At 40.5% G+C, this 22,658-nt stretch overlaps 1 protein-coding gene across 5 annotated transcripts in view; it reads right to left on the bottom strand.

Annotated features, from left to right (window-relative positions):
* Positions 1–22,658, bottom strand: part of atp9b (ATPase phospholipid transporting 9B) — a 41,930-nt gene that overhangs the window by 13,739 nt on the left and 5,533 nt on the right. For 4 of the 5 annotated variants that reach the window (XM_029442915.1, XM_029442911.1, XM_029442913.1 and 1 more), the window contains 13 exons: positions 21,398–21,548; positions 20,207–20,320; positions 19,338–19,446; positions 18,620–18,678; positions 17,730–17,781; positions 15,985–16,079; positions 14,386–14,466; positions 12,494–12,569; positions 10,602–10,678; positions 7,455–7,615; positions 7,067–7,209; positions 4,813–4,925; positions 1,616–1,867 (listed from right to left, as the gene is read on the bottom strand). In XM_029442915.1, the coding sequence (XP_029298775.1) occupies positions 1,616–1,867; positions 4,813–4,925; positions 7,067–7,209; positions 7,455–7,615; positions 10,602–10,678; positions 12,494–12,569; positions 14,386–14,466; positions 15,985–16,079; positions 17,730–17,781; positions 18,620–18,678; positions 19,338–19,446; positions 20,207–20,320; positions 21,398–21,548 (1,483 nt within the window). Of the gene's footprint in view, positions 1–1,615; positions 1,868–4,812; positions 4,926–7,066; positions 7,210–7,454; positions 7,616–10,601; positions 10,679–12,493; positions 12,570–14,385; positions 14,467–15,984; positions 16,080–17,729; positions 17,782–18,619; positions 18,679–18,871; positions 19,015–19,337; positions 19,447–20,206; positions 20,321–21,397; positions 21,549–22,658 lie in introns of those variants that run through there. The other variant, XM_029442914.1, reaches the window with a different exon arrangement.

Raw genomic sequence — 22,658 nt, forward strand, 5'->3', positions numbered from 1 at the left:
GGATATAAATAAATATATACATCAACTCAGGGGGAGGACAGACGGGCAAAATGGAAAACAGAGATTTATGTATCGCCACCTTTTTATCTTTATTTTGATTGCTCGACTTCTAGACTGGGGGTTCGACACAAAGTATGCAAGTAAGTCTCACAAAGGCGTTCCGAAGCCTCACATGTCATGGGTGATAAACGTGCAAACAGCGTTGAAATTGGTGGGTAAGGGAAGATTAACTACCCTTCAATATGCATTAATCATCTCTTTAAACAAATACTGACTGTAACTTTTCCTGATCAAAAATCTTTCCCTGTCGTCCCAGTATTTACTATTCATTCTCCTTGGATTTCTCTATTGATACATTCTTTAGTATGATTAGAAAGGGCTATATATAAAAGCTTAGTAGCACCTTCAGCCGTAAACTCTTGGGTTACATGGAGAAACGGCCGGAGGAAAGGAAGCTATAGAGATACCTTTGGGGGATCGTTTTTTCCCGCTGCATTCTTCCTTCAGTTGGAGCAGTAAATTCTCAGGAAGCAAATACAGACGATTAAATAGCTTAACCTCTACGAGGGGTTCATGACCTCTGACTTTCTATTCATGAAATGACTATTATGACAAACCAGGGTTATTTAGGATCACCAATAAAACATGAAGACAGGGGGAAGCTGTGGAGAGGGGCACACAGGCTTTGCTCCTGATAATCTCAGTTTATTCTCGCCAGAAGGGCACTTGGTATAAAAACGGATTTAATCCAGATATGAGACCCTTTAAAATCACGATTGAAAATACGACCATAGATCAACAACTTGCAAAGGAAAGGTGTGACCTGGTTGTTTATGGTTAGTCTCTTTTGTACCGAAAAATTGCATTAAATATAAGAATGAAAAACAGCTTAAAAAGGAACCGTGCCAGGTTGCATAAAAGAACATTTAAATGTAAATCTAAGGACGGATTAGAAAGAAAGGATTTGCATAAAATCACCATAAGAAAACATATTGATCTCCAAGTGTTTGTCCTTAGCTACTCAAGTATTCCCTTATGTGTTGCTAGAAGGTCCTTCGCAACCATTTTCATCAGAACATGTAAGGGACTCATACTAAAAGGTGAAATCATTTGACAATGACAATGGCTGAATTTACAGTGATTGAAAAGGAGAGGGAGATACCGAAACGCGTTTTCCCGGACAGTGAAAACGCACTGGACAGCAGTTATTATCAACAATGTCTCTTTAACGTTCACATTAGCAACATTGTAGCTAGCTAGATACTTGTGAATCCTCAACACAACTGATATGAAACGTTTGGAAATATGTCACCTGTCAGGTGTAAAGCTTTGTTTTCTTTCGGCAACATGTTCCTCTTCAAATACTTCATCAGGCCAGATTTCATTTTGTGCCGCACAAAGGGAACGGAACTCATTGGACACCATTCAACCTGCTAATTATGATTTGCAAGTAGAACTATAACCTAAACTTGGGGAGCAACCTCTGAAATATTAGTGACCCCCCTCTGTCTAAAAACCAACATCAACCAATTTAAAATCCGTCCATTTTTCTTTTGACTCCTGTTTTCTAATTAAGCTGGACGTGCTGAAACTGTTCAGGGCGTCTCATATTCACCTCGTCGGGGCTGGAGGCCTGGTAGGTGCGGTTGTCATCACTGAAGTCCTGGTCGGCTTCAGCAGACTCCGTCTCTCCGTTCACGATGGTGTGCGACTCATAGACGGGCGTGACATTGTGGCACAGGGCGATGGCCTTCACAGCCTCGTGGATGCGACTGCTGACACTCTTACGGACCTTTGGTCCCGACGTCTGGGTCTTCCTCGATGGAGTGGTGCCACTGGTGCTACCATTGGAGGGCTGGGAGGTCACCTAAAAATAAGACGACAAATAACCTGGGATTTAAGGACATGGTGCCATTTCAGTCACATGTATGAGCTAAATGTAGTTGACCTCAGATCAGTGATGTCCAAACAGTCAAAAGTGTGCGAGGTTTTAATCATTTATATTTCTGGTGATGCACCAAATTTAATTTGGACTAATGGCTCCAACTGGTATGGTATATTCCTACAAAAGCTATGTAGAGAAATTACTACAAATCAAACTTAATGAAATAAGCTACCTAATGATTACATGTGATTGCCAACTAATACACACATCACGTAAAGAACCTTCTCAGGCCTTTCCTATGCTCCAACATTGCATTTATTTCCTAGATGTATGATCCTGAACATGGCAACTGGAAGGAATCCTACACTCCTAGCCAATTCACTCCGACACTCCTTTTCACGCTAAACGAGCGAGGGGAAGTGTTGCATCATCGCCTTAACGTATTATATCTGATTTGAGGACCTTTTACAGATACAGCCACCTAGAATGTCCCCTCCTGACGGTACCTTGACAGGTCCGTGAGGGATCCCTGCTGGGGAATCGTCAGGTACTTGGCTGAAAAGCAATCCCCCGCAGATTACGTCGTGAACGCGAGGCGACAGGTAACGCCCCAATGGCGCATTACGTGGAAATCAGTTGCAATGGTTTATTTTTCCACCAGGTGGCGCGCAGTGGTGGAAGCAGTTTGCTGCAGCCAAAATAAATCAGTTTTATCGCATTTGACATAAGGAAATGTGCTTCCAACACAGAGCATTCTTTTAATGAATATTATGATATCAGGATCATACAATAACCAGATCATGACAATATTATGCTGATGATCATTTTTTCATTTATCTTTTTTTTCTTTGATTGTTGTTTTTATGCATTAAATAGCGACTCAGCTGAAGGAGACACGCCTCTAGTGCCTGCCTGATAATTCCTCTTATTATGTCTATGAAAGCTCTAAAAATGCGTTATTCAACAGAATGACATAGAAATGAAAGCAATACGATTTAGATTGTAATGTTTTTCTGTTTATCACAATGAAAAATATCTGAATACTGTATTTAGGTCGCAAAGTTTGATAATACAAATAGTTCCAATGGCATCCAAGAGTACAAATGGTAGTGAATCTTAATGCGTGTCATGATGAGAACAGTACTTGAGTAAATGGGCTTAGTTACATTCCACTGAATCAATCAGGGTTACAAATATGCGATTATTACCTTTTGACAACTGAGGGGGGGGCAAACATTAATGAAGTTTGATCATTCTACATGCGTCTTCTGTGTAAACCACGGCCTAAACAAAGACAAATGGCTCTTCAGTGTACTTCAGCTGGTTTATGTGTTTTTGTGAAGGAAGTGCCATCTCATGGTGAAACCCTGCAATTGAATGAATGGGTGTGTGTACAGTGGAATCTAAACACCTGTCAGGAAACAGGAAGGGGGGGGGGGGGGGGGGGGGGGAGAGACTCCCAGGGACCGGGATTTGGAAGTCAGTCAGCTGTCAGCCGGCTGGCCTTCGGCTTGGAGGGGAAATTCTAGATGGCTGCATCTGTATGTGTTCCGCTGTTTTGACATCAGCCATCAGTTTAACTGGGTGGTGACTAGCGAGCAGGCAGACAGCCCACTGTGCCAGCTGCGTTCGACGGGGGCGATGCGCTCTACTGAAGCATTTGATTTTGGCTTATTAACCTTCAATCCTGCCAGGCTGGGAAGGAGGGGGCGATGGGGGAATACAGTAAGGACGCAAGATGACAACCTTCATCGAGAGTGACTGAAAGATCAATGGAGAGATCATTGGGTTATGTTGTCAGTTTAGTGTTTGAGCTACATGAAGAGGCTGTTACTGAATGCACAGCAGGGTTAGAAGACAGCAGATCTGCGTAAATCAAGTTTCAAATTCAGTGCTGGATTAGGTAGTTTAATGTTGATCAATTGGGGTTGATGTCGCTATTTAGTTGCATCATAGAAATTGCAATTAATTCCTTGTAAATGACTCCGTCTGGATTAAAGATGAAACAATTCATCAATTTGTTGACTAACAGATTACTAACTGCTTCCAGCTTGTTGTTGCTCGTCTTTGTCATATGTGATAAAAGTGAAGTAAAAATGATTTCTTATAATATTTTTTAAAGATTTATAAAACTAATAGATTTGTTGAAAAAATAATAAAAATGACATCACTGTTAGTTGCTGCATTAATCAGGATGCAATAATGTTTAAAATAATAATAGTGCTTAAAACAATAATAGCTTCCTGTAATTAAGTCAATGTGATAGCAAAGAAAAAGCAACATGGTAAAAAGGAGCTGGACAGCGGCGTTGCTGCTCTGCCCTGCTTCGGCTGTGCGGCTCTAAAAAGACTAGTCATTTTTCATTAGCTGAGATTACACATTAAGGGTGTGGGGCAGATGGTTTCAGTGCTGAACAGCTGTTTGGCGCTGGCTGAGAACAAACAATATCATTCTGTCAAGACTGCAGCCAGATCTGAGCCACCCAGTGAGGAAAACACTTGCTTACAGTACGAGGACTCGCTCAGGGACCCTGCGTGATGAATGAACAATATGGGCTTCTTCCTGGCTAAACTTATCCTTAGCTAAATATAAAAATTGATCAAACTGCTCTACAGGGAGAGGCGTGAATAAGCAGAAAAAACATGAGTCAACACATTTGTATTTCAATGTATCCTAAGAGACAAGTTGTGCTTTGTTTTGGTTGGTTCTGTCCAGTGTTACATACTGGACCATTAGGATTTAATACCATTTAATGGGAATTCTTATATTTGTATTGCTAAAAAGGAGAACGTTGAGCCACTCCCAAATTAGCACCAAAATTCAATGCTACACCTTTCTGGATGTTGGTTGTGTTTTAATGTTAGGATTAATCAACTGAATGAAAATGATGCTTATTTGCAGCCCTTCTGGACAGTAACATATCTCACCTGTGCATACGACTGGACGATGTGGCTCTGTATCTCATCCATGGTGTCGGTGCCGTAGGATACTGTTCCCAGGTGCAGCCGCTTGAAGACCATCTCGTTCTGTGTGAGAGTGCCTGCCGTTCAGAAGACCAATGACATGTTACAAAACAAATGATAAAGAACTTACATCACTTTATCACTATTTAAATATGACTTTTTCACATCTTTTCTTTCCGTTATCGTCAGAGCCTAATGCAGAAGCATCAAGAGTAAAGCCCGACTGATACTGGATGTTTTAGGCCGATACAGCAATTACTAGAAATCGAAATATCTTTTTTTTTCTTTTTTTTAAACAAAATGTAAAAACAACTTTATTCGAAAACTTTGTTTAAAAAAAAAACAAATAATAAATCAGCTGGTCAGTGTTCTCTTTGGGGGGAAACTATATAATAGTGACATTGTTTCAAAGTTCACTGAAGCCCAGGTTGGCATTTCTGTTCTGGAATTTCATGTTACTACATTTTACACATTGTATCTGTAATATGTTAATATCAGCAAATATATTGCTCTGACCGATTCACCTGTCCAACTCTAATCAAACGCTCACAAACTGTATCTTTCAATGACACACTGTGTGTACAGTCAGTCTGCCACACTGGCTGCTCAAATTCTGACACAATAACATTTTAATTCAGCTCTATATTTAAATGACATTTTTGTTTTGCGTTTGCTCTCAAAATTGAAACAAGGTCTGTAAGTATCTGTTGTCATGTTTTATGATCTGTGTGGAGCCCATGAAGAGTAGGCGATGTTCTGCATCAGCTAATGGGGATCTTGGTAAAACTCTAAATCCTGGAGGTCAAACAATAACTTCGGACTTCGGACTACGAGTGTTTATATAAAACAATGTCAGCTGTTTAATGGGTAAAAAAACAAAACACATACAAATAAATCAGGTGTTTTAATCACACAGCCACTACTCCATGACACAAATGAAATAAACACAAATACACAGAAAGCACAGCATCTGTCCCCAGAGGAGTGTCTACAATGCATCATGGGACCTGCAGGCTTGATGTGACTGCCTTCTCGTTGACCTAATCTCATTACCAATATGGACTGCATGTCCTCTCTGCCTAACAGACAAAACGCACCATTGCATACAAAAAGACTGAGTAAATGTTCAGACACTAAAAGAAAACACTCTGAAAACCAGGGCAGTGGCCTCTTTTTAATGGATGTCGGTTGCCAGAATGTGTGCCGATAGAGCATAAAGCTGATTAGAGGGCATCTCACTTCCAAAAACATTAGAGCCACGGGGTTAACCAATTCTATTGGATTGATTGTTTGTTCTTCTTTCCATGTGCTTTAACTATCAACCTGGATAAATAGGCTCTACAGCTAATCTATTCCTACCTTGATCAGACAAAGAAGCATGTTCGGAGCGCAGTAGGCGTTTATCACTCTGGCACGTTGTCTAGCATTAGTAAAGAGCAGCTATTTGTTATTAGAGAATCAGGCCATGATTGTGAAATGAGAGAAGTCAGAGGTTTAAACAACACACATTCAGAAGATGTGTTGAAACCTTTGTCCTCAGCTCTTCTTTAACTCACAATGTGTATTATTTAACTGCAATTAAGTGGTGAAAATTCAATGTGAGTTAATGAGGCATCAATATATTCGGTCTTTGGGTTTTGATGAACAAGTTTCTGGTCTTACATGAGTTCTTAATCCAGGGGTGTCAAACATGCGGCCCGGGGGCCAAATCCGGCCCGCGGGATGACTTTGCAAAGTGTAAAAATGAGTTGTTTTGATCATAAAGTAAAATACTGTTCCAGATACCCGTGAACAAAATGTTTTGTGCCTTTGTAGATACCCTGTGATCTGTAAATTGTAACACACATGTGTAAATGATAAACTGAAGCATAATATTGTTAAAATTGCACTTTTTTTTCTTAAGAGATTTCAGGTTGTTCATAATGTTTTGTAAAAAGGTCAAATTTGAACATTTTCAGAATGTACTTGTGCTTTTTTGCACTAAAACGAGGGAAATATTTGGAGTTGTCTTTATTTATATGTTATTATGCTGTGATGTTACTGGTCCGGCCCACTTGAGATCAAATTGTGCTGTATGTGGCCCCTGAACTAACATGAGTTTGACACCCCTGGTGTAGAGCCTTTACTTGTATGCAAACCAGCAGCCCTCTTGAACATGTTTAGAAATTAGCTTTGACTGAAGTGCTGTACATGTGATCTTCAGCGTGTGAACACCTACCCGTCTTGTCTGTCAGCAGATAGACTAGCCGGCCCAGTTCTTCTGGGATGGTGCTGGTTCTCACAACAGTGCCGGGGATGTTTTCGTCTTTCATAATCATCCAGCCGTAGGCCGACTTCCCCATGTCCAGGTTTACACGCAAACTACGCGTACAGGAAAAACAAAAGCTGAATTAAAGAAGCAGATGGGGATCTGGGGATTTAAAGCTGGACTGGAAGATTCTCTCATTTAAATCATTCATCTATTTTTTTTTCCATTTTGAGACCAAATGTTCCGCTTGAAGAATTAATAAAAAGCATATCAATGTCCATATGTATTGGGCTGAGTTCACAAAATAGCAACCATACAACAACGGCATTTCAAAGAACGAGGAGAATCACAAAAGTACCTGATGGGGATAATGTAGGAGAAAAGCACGACGAATCGGAAAAGGTTTCGGAACCAAGGACCCACAAAACCCTGCACTGCTACCATGACAACAGACAGAATGACCTGGGCCAGGAACAGAGCCTTGGTGAGGCGGTTCAGCTCGAGGTCCAGTAAGCCAAACTGTGGGGACAAGAGGTCAGAGGTCAGCAGATATTACAACATCCCCGTCCTACTCACTAAGCAGGTTAGCATGGAATTAATTATGAAGATAATCCTGTGTGCATTCGGTTTGGTCCGTTCTACACTCCATCGCTTGAGGACTGTGATGTTTTCCTTCAATGGGAATCACACAATTCGTAACCTTACAATATTAAGTCCAGACGGGAGACTTAGGGTAAACATTGTATAAGACTCTTTGTAAGTTCCCCATCTGCTCCCAAAGCCTTACAATATGCTACACAGGGAGAAAAAACAAAGCCAATGAAAGACACTCTTAGCTGCAGGCTTTTATCATGCAAACCATGTGTACGACGTAAATAAGTTTATTGGTGGCACTATTTTGTGGTGAACTACAAGCTGCATTATTGTCCTGCTGAAGTATTGTCCTTGAATGCAACAGAAGGTCAAAGGGTCTCAAAAATAGATAAAGTTCCCATATTGAGATGGCTTTCTGAAAGAAAATGGAGGAAAAAAAAAAAAGACAAAAAAGGGGTCGGAGTTGTCTTTTATTTTTCGAGTGCATCTCCCAGCCAATGGAGCATGTGGGAAAAAGATGTCAAATAAAGAAGTGCCCTTCCCCTTTCTGGCAGCGCTCACAGCAAAGCCCGGTACACAGAGGGCTTTCTTCTGACGCACCACGCTTACAAAAACAGCAGAACATAACATCTCTCCTCCCTCAAATAAAGGATCTGCTCTGAAAAGGAGGGGAGGGGGCAAGCACATATAAAAAAGCAGCAGAATTCCTCCACTGCCCAAACCCCCACCAAGCCCAATCCCCTGAGGAACTGGGAGAGCAGGGAGACCAGTGTGACTGATTTATCAGTTGCTGTTAAACTCCCAGTAGCAGAGTGCGGAGAAGGGTAAGGGTAAGGGGAGCGAGTGGGTGGGTCTCTCCCCACCCCGCTGCCTCACTACATGGTTCATGGTTGAGCTATTGAGAAAAATAGGGGGTTTGGGTGGATTAAAATGAAGAAAAATTAAGACAGAGAGCACAGTGCATGCCTGAAAAGCAAAGAATCCCCTTCTGCTTGAACAATGGCTCGTCTAAATTTTCCTAGCCTTGCCGGGGATCAGATGAAGTCATTATTCATTCAGTCAAGGGGGGGGGGGGGGGGTGGGGGAGGACTCAATTACCTCAACCTAAAGATGCTATCAATGAATAAAATAAAGAAAAGTGCATATTTTACTCCATTCATCTCCAAGCCATTAAAAGTGAAAGGAATGATTCGATCAGCCTGTGTGGTTTGTATTTTAGCATGTGTGTGTGAAATGTGATGAAGAATTGCAGCCCCAGGACATGAATATTTATCGAGTTACAAGCAAAGCATATCAGGACTTCAGTCAGTCGGGAGCGCATTGTTTAGAGCATCGAGACACCGGCAAATCAAGGAAGTGAAGAAAATAAACTGAAATTGATTCTTAAACACAGTTTGAGAGACATGTGGAGAGAGTATTGACAGCTGGATATGTTGTTGAAACAAACATGCTTTATTGAAGAGCGACCTCTTGTTTAAATGACATTGTTCTGCCTCTTCACTCAGACAGAGGTCTGTCTAACAATCCTGAGACAAAGAGCGAATCTATGTCTGACGTCCTGTCAGATTGATCAAGTGCAGGCATTGTCCTGGCCGGTGTCACAACAGATTATATGAGGCCAAAACGTTCTTGCGACTTTAGCCACACTGTATCGACTTTCTCCCCCAATCTCCAGTCTCCATATTGACACTTCTGACATCATCTCCTTGAAATATTGAATTCCTCTCAACTGTCGAGCTTACACAAAACAGCGGCCCCCGCCGTTCGACCGGCCACATCAGCGTTCTTAATAAAAGACACTGGTGTCAAAACGGTGCTGCAGTAGGAGGGGGCTGTGCTGTGCCACGCAGAGCTTTAGTGCTGCAGACTGTTGTAGGTGATAACTTTGTGTGTAAAAGTCACTGCACGGCGGAACGACTGTAGCTAGAAAACACCGCTCTGAGATACGGCTGACGCCCGCCTCCGTCGGTTGACCCGTGTCTATCTTCCAGGTAAAATCTTATATTTAGAATCAGATTTTCATTAATCTCCTCAATCTGGGGACAAAACACTCGATGGGGATTCTGTAGGATTAACTTTCTGCTGCAAATGTCATTTAAATCCTCGGTTAGTTAATTTCCCTTTTGGTTAATTAGCAACTGGCGCTGACCTTTTGCATTGACAGGTCCAACTTTATCTAGAAAGTCAAGGTTAAAAAACCACCTCGCCATAGTGATTGATTAGTGATTAGAGGCAAGGGGGGGGGGGAAACGATGGCATGAAGGGGAACCTGGAACAGCTGCTACTTTGTGTGAGGTGTTTCACCCTCTGCAGCTTTTACAAAACATTTATTTGTATACACCTGGCAGTCCTTTAATATTTATTTATTGTTGTTCATTCTTTGGAAACGGCATGAAACAAATGTTTATTTCTTTGGTTTGCAAGAAGGTAAAACCAAAATATATTGTTTAAATTCAGGATTTTTTTTCAGTGCAAATCTAGGCACAAAAAACACTCAGTGTATTTTAGTGCCATTATTTAAATACAAAACTATTGGTTTATTGAACAAAAAATGTATTATCTTTTTTTAAGCATACATCACAAATATTACTTAGTTCCAGCTTCCGAACTCTGACCCTTTTCTTTGTCTTATGATAGTAAACGTGTCTTCTTGGGCTTTAGTAAATTGTGGTGGTGACATTTTATACAAACTAATAATCGATAATTCAAGAAATGTATGGCCACATTAATAAATGATGAAAATAATCACATATCATCATAACACGTTATCTTCATCACATTGTAAAAAAAAAAACTAACAAAAAAAAAAAACAATCTTACATTTATAAGCATTTGGAAACAAAAAGTCTCCAACAAATCACAGAACTTGCCGTCTCCCTTGCAGAAACACAAAAACTAAAGAAGTATTCACCTTGTTCTTGGCAGAGGACGTGTTCAGTACGCTTCTGGTCTCTTTGCCTGTGTAGATCACCACCCCTATCACCGTGCCTGCCAAGGAGAGAGACAAGGAAAGTAATGCTGCTCATTAACTGCACCCCACCATCACCATCACACACACACACACACACACACACACGGTCAAGTAAGATGAACTGCATGAGAGGAAACACAATAAGGCTGAGCTGAGGCAGTTTTGTCTCATTGCCACTCAAGCCAACAGACAGGAGTTTAATACGCTTAGACTCTCAGGGCCCTCAGCCACCCTATGGAAGCTCATAAAACCTGATCAATACTCTGCCATCTTTATTTGCCAATTCATTACGGTGGCCTTATTACGAAGGATTAATGAGTCATTAATATTAAATGAGCTTAATGGGAAAGCAAAGGCAATAATAAACCTAAATACAGCCCCTGAAATCCCCAAACTATAAAAAAAAGGGAAAGGAAGTTAAAAAACGGGCAGAAAACAAAAAGGAGCAAAGTGAAGAGCAGGCAGAGAGAACGAGGACCCGAGCAGAAAGGTGATGAATTGCTCTCGTTGAGTTCTAACTTCAGAAATATTGAGCGATTTGACAAATGGTTTGTGGCTCAGCATGCAGAGGGGGCTTCAATTTGAATATGCGAACAACTAATTCCCTTGTCACAGCTGGACAGGGGCCTGCAGGAGAGTGAATACACGGTGATCCGAGCCAGTTCAAGTGCCCAGAATGCCACAGTAGAGGCGATGAAAGTGTCTGTCAAGGAGAAGCTTGTGAGAGACAATGACATTCCCAAGCAGAGATAATGTAAGGGGTCCAAGTCAGGCTTTTTGTGCGAGTGTGTGTGTGTGTGTGTGTGTGTTTGTTCTTCTGGTCAAGGTCAGGCCAGAGGGGAGAGTAACACCGCAAATCAATGGCGTGGCCATCGCTGGGAGCGTCACAAACACTCTCAACTGACACGACCGTTTCTGTGGGGAATCGCTAAGTTGGACCGAGGGAGCATTACCTCAGCTGTGGGCATTCTCAGGGTTCTTCAAAACACACACATAGCAGTATCACATCAAACGCCTTCAGGGGTTAGTGCCATGAATCACCTCAATCATTAAGTACAATGATGAGCAGGGACTGGTATTGGTGACTGGGTTTGTTTTTGTATTCTAATGTTGCACAGCTTTCAGGCTGTGTTATAAATGAGTCTCTTCTCATCCACGTTTACCGGGCTGTGTTATAGAAATGTCGTTAGGGTGAACCGCCTGACATGAATCATTTTCTTTTCAAGGGGTCCTTAACACGAATATACAGAAAACAGTACACGAGACAAAACAACACAAGTACACACACACACACTCACACACAATGCAGAAAGACATACCATACAAAGATATTCACACATTTACAGTGGGTCACTATGGTGGGTGTCGTGGTGGTGAAATGTAATCAGGACCCCAGTCCGGACTTAAACCAGGTTACATGCACTTCTCTTTTTATTAGTCTTTGCTGGAGTGGGTGCATGTAACGGTGAGTCCCAGAAGGACATGCATGTGTGTGTACAATTGAAGAAGCAGAACAGGGTGCATTGATTCTTTTGAATTTATTATTACACTTCCAGGTCTGTTTGTATTTTTTATGTTTTTTTTATGCGTAGATTTTAATTGCTAATGAAAACAGTTGGATAAAAAAAAAACATACCTTTTAACACATGTTGTACAAAATGTACAGTGTTTTAATAAACATGGTAGAGATTCAACGGGCAGCAGGGCAGACACAAACACAGCCATTCTACAGCGTTACGTGGAATCAACACATTGTGTCTGCGAGGCATCATCTGGAAAATATCAATACAATTTAAAGTGAAGAATAGAAGTGAAAGTTGTCATTCACTTACCAGATGCAACGACTGTGCTGGCCCAGATAGTGTGTTCAATACTCAGACTTTCATGGATCTGTGGATCTGCGTCTTCCTACAGGATAAAACGTCTCGTAAGACTACAGGAAGGACTTATCGTACACATTATAGCCCGTAGAGACCGTATTAGCACTGTGCGTCCATGCAACTCTCGAACTAACAGTGAATTAGGGGAATTGTAGTTCAAAAACGTGAATTCCAAAAGGCACATACTTGAGCAGGACACACAAATATCATCAAAACATAAATGTTTACGGTTTGTTAAATAGTCTAGAATTTAGTTTTCAGTGTTTTAAAGTGACAGTGTTCTCTGACAAGTTCCCATATTGAAACACTTTGTTTGGCAAAACAGAAACTCAAATAAACTACCGAGTGTCAGAGGAGAGATACCTGCTTGAAAGAAAGTCAATGTTGTAAATATATTTCTGTAATTAACCAACTTCTATTTAGTATTTTTCAATGTGGCCCAAGGGCAGAAAAGAAAGACAATAACTAAGGAGCCAGGAATTTTCTTTTAGCGATGGACTTGTGTCACAGTATTTGTCTCATAAATAATATGGCAATGACTTAATGACTTACATTTTCTGCACAACTCGCTAAACTAATCAGTTTTATTGGAGGATCAATATATTCACACATATATTGTGGTTTTAAACCTCATTTGGAAACATAAGTGTCACACAATACAGTAAAATAATTTATTTTGCCATTTTATTCTCCATTTTGGGCAAAACACTTTGTCAAAGCAAACTAAAATTCCCACAAAAAATTTTTTTTCAGATGTACAGAATTGAGGAAAAAGGAGCTCAGTTAAGAGTGCGCACAGCCGGCCCAGAATGTCCGGGCTCTGCTGTGCCATTAATTTTCACAAGCACCTGACACAGTAGTGCAGACTGAGGCAATACAGTGGTCCCTTTATCAATACTTTCACTAGATTTGGCATGGCGATAGAGGCTCCTTTTAAAAACAGTATAGAGAGTACACGTAGATGAGATTTCAGTGATAAATAAGCCCCTGGAGATCCTCTTGTTTCACCCTCCCCCTCCCCATTTTACCCCTCTCTCTTAAATAAAGACGAACACTGAAAACGGCTCGAGTCAGGAGTGCAGAGTCAAGGCTCCAGTTTCGGCTCAAATTGCCTGCCTGATATGATAATTATGATACCTAAGCACCCACATCCTGTCAATCCACTCAAACATGGGAAGAGGTGCATGAAAAATAAATGGCAGGTTGCTGAGGGCTTGACCGCTCTGACATTGGCATCAAACTACGGTGTTCATAACTGCAGAGGGTCTCAATAAAGACCACGGAAACAAAGCCACCATATCCGTCTCAAGGAAGGAAAAAAGGAAAAAAGAAACCCTCATAAATAGGTAAGTTCATTTGCTGCGGATCTGTGGGAACCCATTTTTTTTCCCATCCTGCTCAGACTAAAAGCACACGCTATGCAAAGGAAGGCCGCGGAGGATGAATGAGCGGAGGAAGTGCTCCCTCACTAAGCCTGGTGTGTGGCCAAGAGTGAAGACGGGCCACAAAGCCCGCCTTTGTACTGGAGCTCTCCTCTCTGTGGGGGCTGCGCTAATCTGCTATTAATAAAAAAAAATAAAAAAAAAGAAGAAGAAGAAGAGAAAAAAAAAAAAAAATCACTGAGCAACAAGCAGGACGGGACGGATGGAGCTGCGAGAACCTGCCTGTGATGTAAGAGGTATGCCTGCCGGAGATAACAACAGGCCCAGATGGACACACAAGCTCTCATTGTTGCCGCTTGTCAACACACTGCAGTGATACACATCTTCTATGTCAATCCAGTTTCTATAGAAAAACTCTGCATGTGTTTAACGGGTTATAAAAATGTCAACGAGTTACTGTACCCTTGTGAAGTTCCCCTCGAAACTGTGGATGTCCAGCTGGGGCTTCTGGGCGTAGACGTAAGCGCTGATGGAGAAGAGATCCTGAGACAACAGAAAGGATTCAGTATTAATTAATCACGCAGTCGTCTTTAATGAATTAACACAGGGATCCTTTTACCATACAGGCGTCTCTTCTACTGCGCTCTAATGTTTGCACTCTATACATTAATGCTGAAATCCTTTAGAATCCCTTCAGTTAAAGGATGACTAAATTCCTATAATGACATACTTGAGCATGAACTTTAAACTTTAAATAATCTTAACTAAAGAAACAGGTACTATCAGAACATTTAACAGCATCTCGTGATTTTAAATCTTACAGAAAAACATTGTAAGTGTAAGAATTTTATGAATTTTCTCCATTCTGTTGCAAAGTGGACCCGTTTATAGCTATTACCAAATAAATGCAATATGTATTATTGGATGCAACTGAACAGGGATGAAAGAAAATATGTTGAAGCAGTTTAAATATAAAACCTCGGAAAGAAGACGCAATAATAAACACTGAACCGTAAGTTTCCAATCTGTTTCTCTCAGTCATAATAAGTAAGACTACAGCCGTTGGCCTGTCAAGCAACCAGCACCAGCACCAGCCGCTTCCTCAGCCCCAAGTGGAATACAATTGATTGTAAATATTAAATTATTCAGGCGGGCAGCCTCTGCAGCGGCCAGGCGACCCTCAGTCATGCTCAGATAGTGTTCTCCTGGTGAGAACATGGGCAGAGCGGTTAAAGAGGAGCAGGGAAGATTATTTTACTGAACCCCCAGTGGAGAGTAGTGTTGCTCCAGCATTTCACAGGAGAAAGCTGGGAGACTCTGTGGCATCTTGATTCATTCAGAGAGATCAATGTGGCTGCTGAACACACTGGACTTATTCAGTGATTTGGAGCAGACACAGAGGAGTAAAAAGACTCAAGTGAGCATGTAGGCAGTACTCTGAAGTTCTGAAGCCAAATCAAATCATTTACTTTACCATTAGCATCCAGTACAAACAGCATGACCTCATCAATTAGTATTCAGGGACAGAAGAGTAATACTCTGAGGTAACACTTCTGTACATGTGCTCACGTTTCCACCATTAGAGAAATTAAGAATCTGTTTCTGCCCGAGAACAAATCGCACAAGAGCGTCAATACGATCCATCTCGACGTTCTCTAATCCTCAGAATGAATCGTCCCACATTGAGGCAGAACATTGTAAGAAGGTTGTACAGAGGCTGAAGTGACGACAACTGGTTCTATCTTCAGGTCTCTTGAAACCTAATATGGCTCAATCATCAAATGACTTGCTGAAACTTTAATTTTGTGATTACACTAAGTGGCAACAAAAGAAAACGCCCCAACAATTCAACTTAAATCTTAAGTGTTGAGTATCTCCTGCAGTTAAAGGGAAGCGGCCGTCAAGGTTCAGAGTGTTCCTGCTGTCCGTCATCAGTGATTAGGTTTCCATCACAGCCGCACGACTTCATTCGATGAGCAATGCTTTTAGTGATAACAGAACACTCATTCACTATCTGTTTGTCTGTTACCAGAGATTCTCTACATCGTAATGTATCCGTACCCCCACTGCTGGTAGTCGCTGTGTGCAGCCGACAGCAACCTTCAGCTTCCAGTCTGTTTCTCCGTCCAGCTGATCTGTTCTGATGAAACATGAACCTGAAATAAAAGGACAGAAATGCCATCAAGACGGCTGCAGGATAACGGTGAATGCTAAACACGTAGCCTAATAGCAGCACAAGTAGAGAAAAGTCACGACTCGGTGATGTTAGTTACACAGTAATCTAAAGTTAGCCAACATTAGCCTCTATACGCTAACGTCATACCAGACAGAAGTAAGGCTGGAGCAGCAAAACCACAAATGTGTTGAATTGATGATTTTATGTCTGCATCAAAATGCCACACAGATAATTGAGGAGTTAGTATGAGTATATACATATTAAATACAACATGGAAAAATATTAGCATTTTTGAAAAGCATGGGATGGGCTATTTTAATCAATTTGGTTGGAGTGTACCCGGGTGGAACACTGAATGTGAAAGGGAGAGATTCAATTGTTTGCACAGCATCAACTTTTCGTATTATTTGTTAAATGTTGCGTTTTGTATTTATGTGAAACATCTTGGGACGCAAGAACAATTATGGAAAATATTCTGATAAAGTAAATTGTAATCCAAATGTCACACAGAAATTGTTTATTAAAAATGCAAACACAATTAGTGTGTGAAATGATAATTAAATATGATGTTACTGTAATAAACTAGCTGATGTCAATCGCCAACAGCACAGTAAAGCCTGTAGCATCTGTGGCTGCTGTGGACACCGCAGGGTCCGATAAACGTTGAGCAGTCGTGACCTGTATTGATCGGAGGTAATATTACATATGAAACTGATGGATGAGAGCAACTATTTGACAGAAAGGGTAAAGGGCAGCTATAAACCATCCCTGGAGGGTTCACTATGACGGAGAAGGATTCATGCTGCTTCTGCCGCAATGGTGCGTGTGTGTGTGTGTGTGTGTGTGTAAAAAGACAAAGTACATGTGCGAAATATAAAGATGTGTTTATGTATGTGTGTGCGTGTGCGTGTGCGTGTGTGCGTGTGTAGGCATAAAGACATCAACAACTCCCTGCCAAGCATATTGGCACATCAAAGATTGATGGAAATGATGTCCTCAGAACATTTCCTGCCGATGGACGTTAGAAAAGAGCTAGGATGTGACGCAGCTTATTGATTAATTGGAATTTGCATCATCAGTCACTAGAAGAATGTTAAATCCTATGAATGACAGGCTGCCTTGGAGATTATGTCAAAGGACTGGTAGTGTGTGGAAAAGTCACATTTCTCACCCAAATGATCTTTACACAGTTAGTTAAAGTGCCACAGGGCACACAAAGGTCAATTTTAAGGTATGCTGTCTGTCTAAATATATATACACATTAATTATATTTATATATATATATATATAAATTTTATATATATATATATATAAATTTTTATATATATATATATATAAATTTTTATATATATATATATATATATATATATATATATATATATATATATATATATATATATATATATATATATATATATATATATATATATATATATATATATATATATATATATATATATATATATATATATATATATATATATATATATATATATATATAATTAATGTATATAAATAATTAATGTTTCTCCATTTTGAATCCAGGAGGAGTTTGCTGATGATGATTACATCTGTTCAGCATTGTCCTGCTTTACATTGATGAAGTTACACCAACACTTTGCCAGCTCACCATTTTTCTCTGATGTTCTCAGGAATATCATGTCTGCAGGAATCCTTTGGTTCTACAAAAAGAAAGAAAAATAATAACAACAACAGTGCAAATGGCGGTGTGTTACTGAGCTCTGTGGCAAAAGCCCTTTGAATCTTCCTGAATAATTAAACAAGGTCAATACCTTGGACCGGAGGGTGAAGGAGAAACCGTTTTTTAAAGTCTGTCTAACACAAAGTAATAGAAATGTTACTTTCTAGCAGCAGCTGTATTTCCTGTTGGCTGAGCTGAAACTGAAGATCACATGCTTAACAGGTGAGTGTTATAGAATCAAAGTGCATTGTTGGTTTCACAGTCACAATAAAGCAAAACACTGATTAACACTGTGCCTTCAAATCCAGTTCAGTTATTATATCTACTTTAAAGTGGCTGAACAGCTGATTAAAAAAATCCTAAAATCCACTTTTCCATCTTTTGGAAGGTGGGACACTGTGAAGTGATGCATGACATCACTGATCTTCACCGAGACCAGAGTAAAGTGATGCGGAAAACTTTCACAGAAATGGAAAACTTAGGGGAAAAGGCAAATACTCTTTTTAAATTAACAGGAAGCTGAGAAGTAAGTAAAGTCATGCAGTAGTTATTCTTCAGTGACAAGATTCTGTGTGACACACATGAGCCTTTGTGTGTCACATTAGAACGGGCTATGTGGTTCACACTTTAATACCAGCAATGCAGAAGGATGTTAAAGTTAAAAACACAACCTAGTTCTTATGTAGCAAAAGTACAAATGCAGGTAATGCGTTCTAAATGTACTTCCTAAATAATAAATGGATGTTAACTCTACTGATATCATAAACTTAAAAAAAAACTGATCCTTTAACGATCGAGAGGAAACACTCCAGATTTACCTTATCAACGATGATCAGGTCTCCAACTTGTATGTCGGAACTCTTCACTTGAATTTTACCTAAGGAAAGAGGACAAAGACGGTTGAATGAAGAAAAACAGACTTCAGAATAACATTTAAATCTTCATTTTTAAGATACGCTGTGAATATTTAAATGAAATAAACTGTCGGTGTTGATTACTGGCCCTTGGAAATGACGCCAACTCTTAAAACCACAACCCACTTTAATCTCACCTTCTAACAGATTGATTACCTCCAGCATGATAATGTAATACGCCTCTGTTTTCATCTCTGGTCAGAGGCATAGACAGAAACAATGGCACATGGGGTCACTCAATTATATTGCCTCAATATGCGCCACTAGCCTTCTTCTTCTTCTGCGCTCACAAGCACACATAACTGTGTACGTGAACACATAACTGTGTACGTGAACACATAGAGGGTGAGAGCTACATCCTCAGCCACGGTCACAGATACCACACAGGGGGATTTTACCACACATCCAACAAGGGGACAGATCTTAGATCATACGGTCTTGAGAAACTGAGAGAAGAAGAAAATCAATGCAATTACAGCGAGAAGAATGACTTCTGTTACAAGTGTAGATCCCGTGGAGTGCCGTCTCTTAATTGCACGGGGAGAGAATATCCGTTATCATAATGTCAGCAAACAGTTAGAGGCAGGAGAGCGGATAGTGTTCTCTCAGTCCTCTCACTAACCTCGCACTGTGAGCTTGCTGTAGAGTTGAGAGTTCATCTCTTTGTCCCGTTGGTACCGTCGCACTTCGTCCACAGCCTCGCGCACCATTGTAACCGTTAACACAAAACCCTGGGGAGACAAAAGAGTGAAGCAGATCAAACACAGCATGATCAATTAGAAAGCTTCATTACCGTGCCAGATAGCGCTGGCTGCTACACGCAGGAAAGGTTCACGTCTCACTGTATTCACGCTAAATAAAAATAAGAATTACTTCCAACTCAGCCCTAACTTTAGGAACTCTAGTCAGTTGTAGAGGGAACATATTGACTTTATGCTCAAATGAGGTCACAACAACAACAAACTGTTTCTCCAAGAAAGGTTTTAATCAGCTTGATCATTAGTACACAGCTGGAACAGGAACATAGATTTTCAATCTGTCTACATGGGATAAGAAGATGATGGTAAAGTCCTACGTGTGTAAATGTGTAGGGGATTCCTTTTGGCTTTAGATTTGCTCAGAACGATCATTTAATAAAAGATTCATCTGCAGATTATTTGCTTGATTAATCAATTATTTGTTTAGCCTGCAACACGTCAAAAGCAAGGTTGAAATATTCAAAGTACATGTTGCCTGATTAACTGTCCAAAAGTTAAAGATATTCAATTTAAAAAATATATTTTTTTTTTTTCAAAGAGAGAAAAGCAGCAAATCCTTAGATTTATTTATATTTATGTTTATATGTAAAAAGAAAATGAATCATCAAAAATACTTGACAATCAACTAATCGATTACTTAGCGAATCATTTCAGCTCTGACTGGCTTTAATTACAGACCAAAACATTGTTGCTCTTCAAATCAATTAAAGAGTGAAAACTGAAGTGCATTTACCAGCGGTGCCCAGTACGTGTACAAATATCCGATTTTCAACGATGGCACAAACTGGGAACAGGCCACCACCAGAAAGTAGAGGTTGAGGAAGAACTTGAACTGCTGGTAGAGAACCTGAGAGGGGAGCAGAAGAGAAGGATTCAGCGAGGGGAGTGAACATGTCAGCAAGGTGAATCAAAGACGACGACAGCTGCCAAAGAAGACAAAGAGGATGCAGCAACAACAAAGCAGGCGGGATGGGTTACTGTACGCGTTCCAAGGTGGAATAAGATACTTGTTAATGCTGTTAACTTTACATTAACCTAATGGAAACTGACACTTTGAGAACTTCTGTTTCAAATGGCATTCAGGGTAGGGATTTCATGTGGCACGGAAACTTGGTACAATGTCGTTTGCAGAACAAACACACAGCACAAGACAAACAGGACTGATCACCGCAATAATGGATTAAGAGGGAAAACAGGCCGACTTTCTTAAATCACACATACCCAAGTGCCACCTGTGACTTACTGAGGGCTCTTTGCTAATGGCTCATCCATCAACAGGGATCCCTTCGTTTTCTATTCATCTAAGGTCAAATTTTGAATAATGTTTGCAATAATGAGAGTCTTGCATCTTGTCACAGATTATCAGACACAATGGGATCAATGGACGGTGCTCGGCAGTTAATGAACCCCCCCTGACCTTTAGGGAAAAATGCAAACTGCTAAACTCAATTTGTGTGTATTTAATAATTCAACGAGGAGGGAGGAAAAACAGAGCCGTTGTGTTCACCATCGACGAGAATATCTGCGTGCCTAACAGTTCTCTGACAGTTGACATTTTAAGGCCTGGGCCAAAGGCGGTCCTCTTAATCATGGAACCATTTGGTTTTTAATAAGTAAGTCTGATGGATCTCTTATGTCCCCTACAGTGTAAACCCTAACCTTAATGACAGACAAGTTAACAATTAGCCCCTGTGCATGCTACTGTGCTTTACATAATCTTTGAAAAGATCCACATAATTCAACTAGAGGGACGAGGTGCCACTGTGAGGCCTACACAAGGTACTAACAGTGGGATGATTGGCTCGAAGGAGCCATAACAAATGTGATTGAAACAAAGATCAGCGCATGAAATGTGATTTCTGTTACATATAGAAATACACTCAACTTTGTTCTTCTCTAAAAAAAAAATGTTTTAAAGCCTCACCCCAGGCACAAAGGTGAAGATGTTGTACTTCTGGTTTTTGATGGCGTTTTTGGGATACTTCTCTTCACATTTCTCCGGGCAGCCGAGCCAAACCGTCCTGGCCTTCAGCTCCTTCTTCCTCCGACACATATGGGCCATGCAGTCACAGCAGCTGAGAGGGAAGACATCGATATGATCCGGGTTAAAACATCACACAGCCACAATCACACTGCATGTATAGAGCTGCGACTAACAATCAATTCATTAGAAATTAACCCGCCAATTACTTTCTGCTCTGCCAAAAGTCCAGAAACAGTGATAAATGTCCAATGACATTTCCTAAAGTACTGGTGGGGACAAATAGTTTATTTTGTACGACCAACAGTCGAAAAGATTTAATTAACAATCACATAAGATAAAGAAAAGCAGCAAAAGGTTGTGTTTAGTTTGCGTCCGACACTCAGAGACAGAGACTGACTGATGCCTGTGAATCCCAGTAATACCTGTGGCTGAGTCACCTGATAACGATGCAACAATTAAGTAGCGTCGAAGCACACAGTACTAATTAGGGACCTAAAGCAATAAAATATGGGTTTAGTTAAAAGTATTATAAAAAAGGAACACTTTTTGTACGTCAGCTAAATGAACTGTAATGAATATATCCAGATTTTAAATAAAATATTTTTTGTATGTATTTTAAAAAGAGTTGATCACTTTAAAAAGGTTCAATGTGTAATTCTGAGCCACCTGCTCCAAAGAAGAGGGGGCAGTATTTCACCTCTAAACTGGGTCCACACAAGTTCTAATGTTTATATTTTAGTTGTAGCTTATTTATTGTATTCTAATGTATTCTTTATATAGTGTATTGCATTTACTCCTGTGTGATGCCTGTCAGTCAGTCTGCAGGGCAAGAATACCAAAGATTCCCAGTCAGTGGCCAAAGAGACTTGAGCTCAGCAGAACCAGCGCCGGCAGTCACAGCTGCTGCTGGACCCGTGTAACTGCATCTCCATACTCCCTTCATACCCCATCGTTTTTGCATTAGTCAGTTAGATCATTAGATTACTTTGACAACATTTTATAAAGAAGGATTTAAATGATCTGAAAAGGTTAGGGTCTCTCCAGGAGGGAATTCCCTGCTCGTGCTGCGGGGAGCGTCCGGCACTGAGAGCGGAATATGAGGGGAACCTTAAGAACCACACATGATGTGTGCAGACAAACATGGCACGTATGGCAGGATATGATACACATTTGTCCTCGACAGTTTGACCTCATGTGGACT

This window comes from Cottoperca gobio, chromosome 11 (genome assembly GCF_900634415.1).
Source record: "Cottoperca gobio chromosome 11, fCotGob3.1, whole genome shotgun sequence".
In the NCBI taxonomy this organism is placed as follows: domain Eukaryota; kingdom Metazoa; phylum Chordata; class Actinopteri; order Perciformes; family Bovichtidae; genus Cottoperca; species Cottoperca gobio.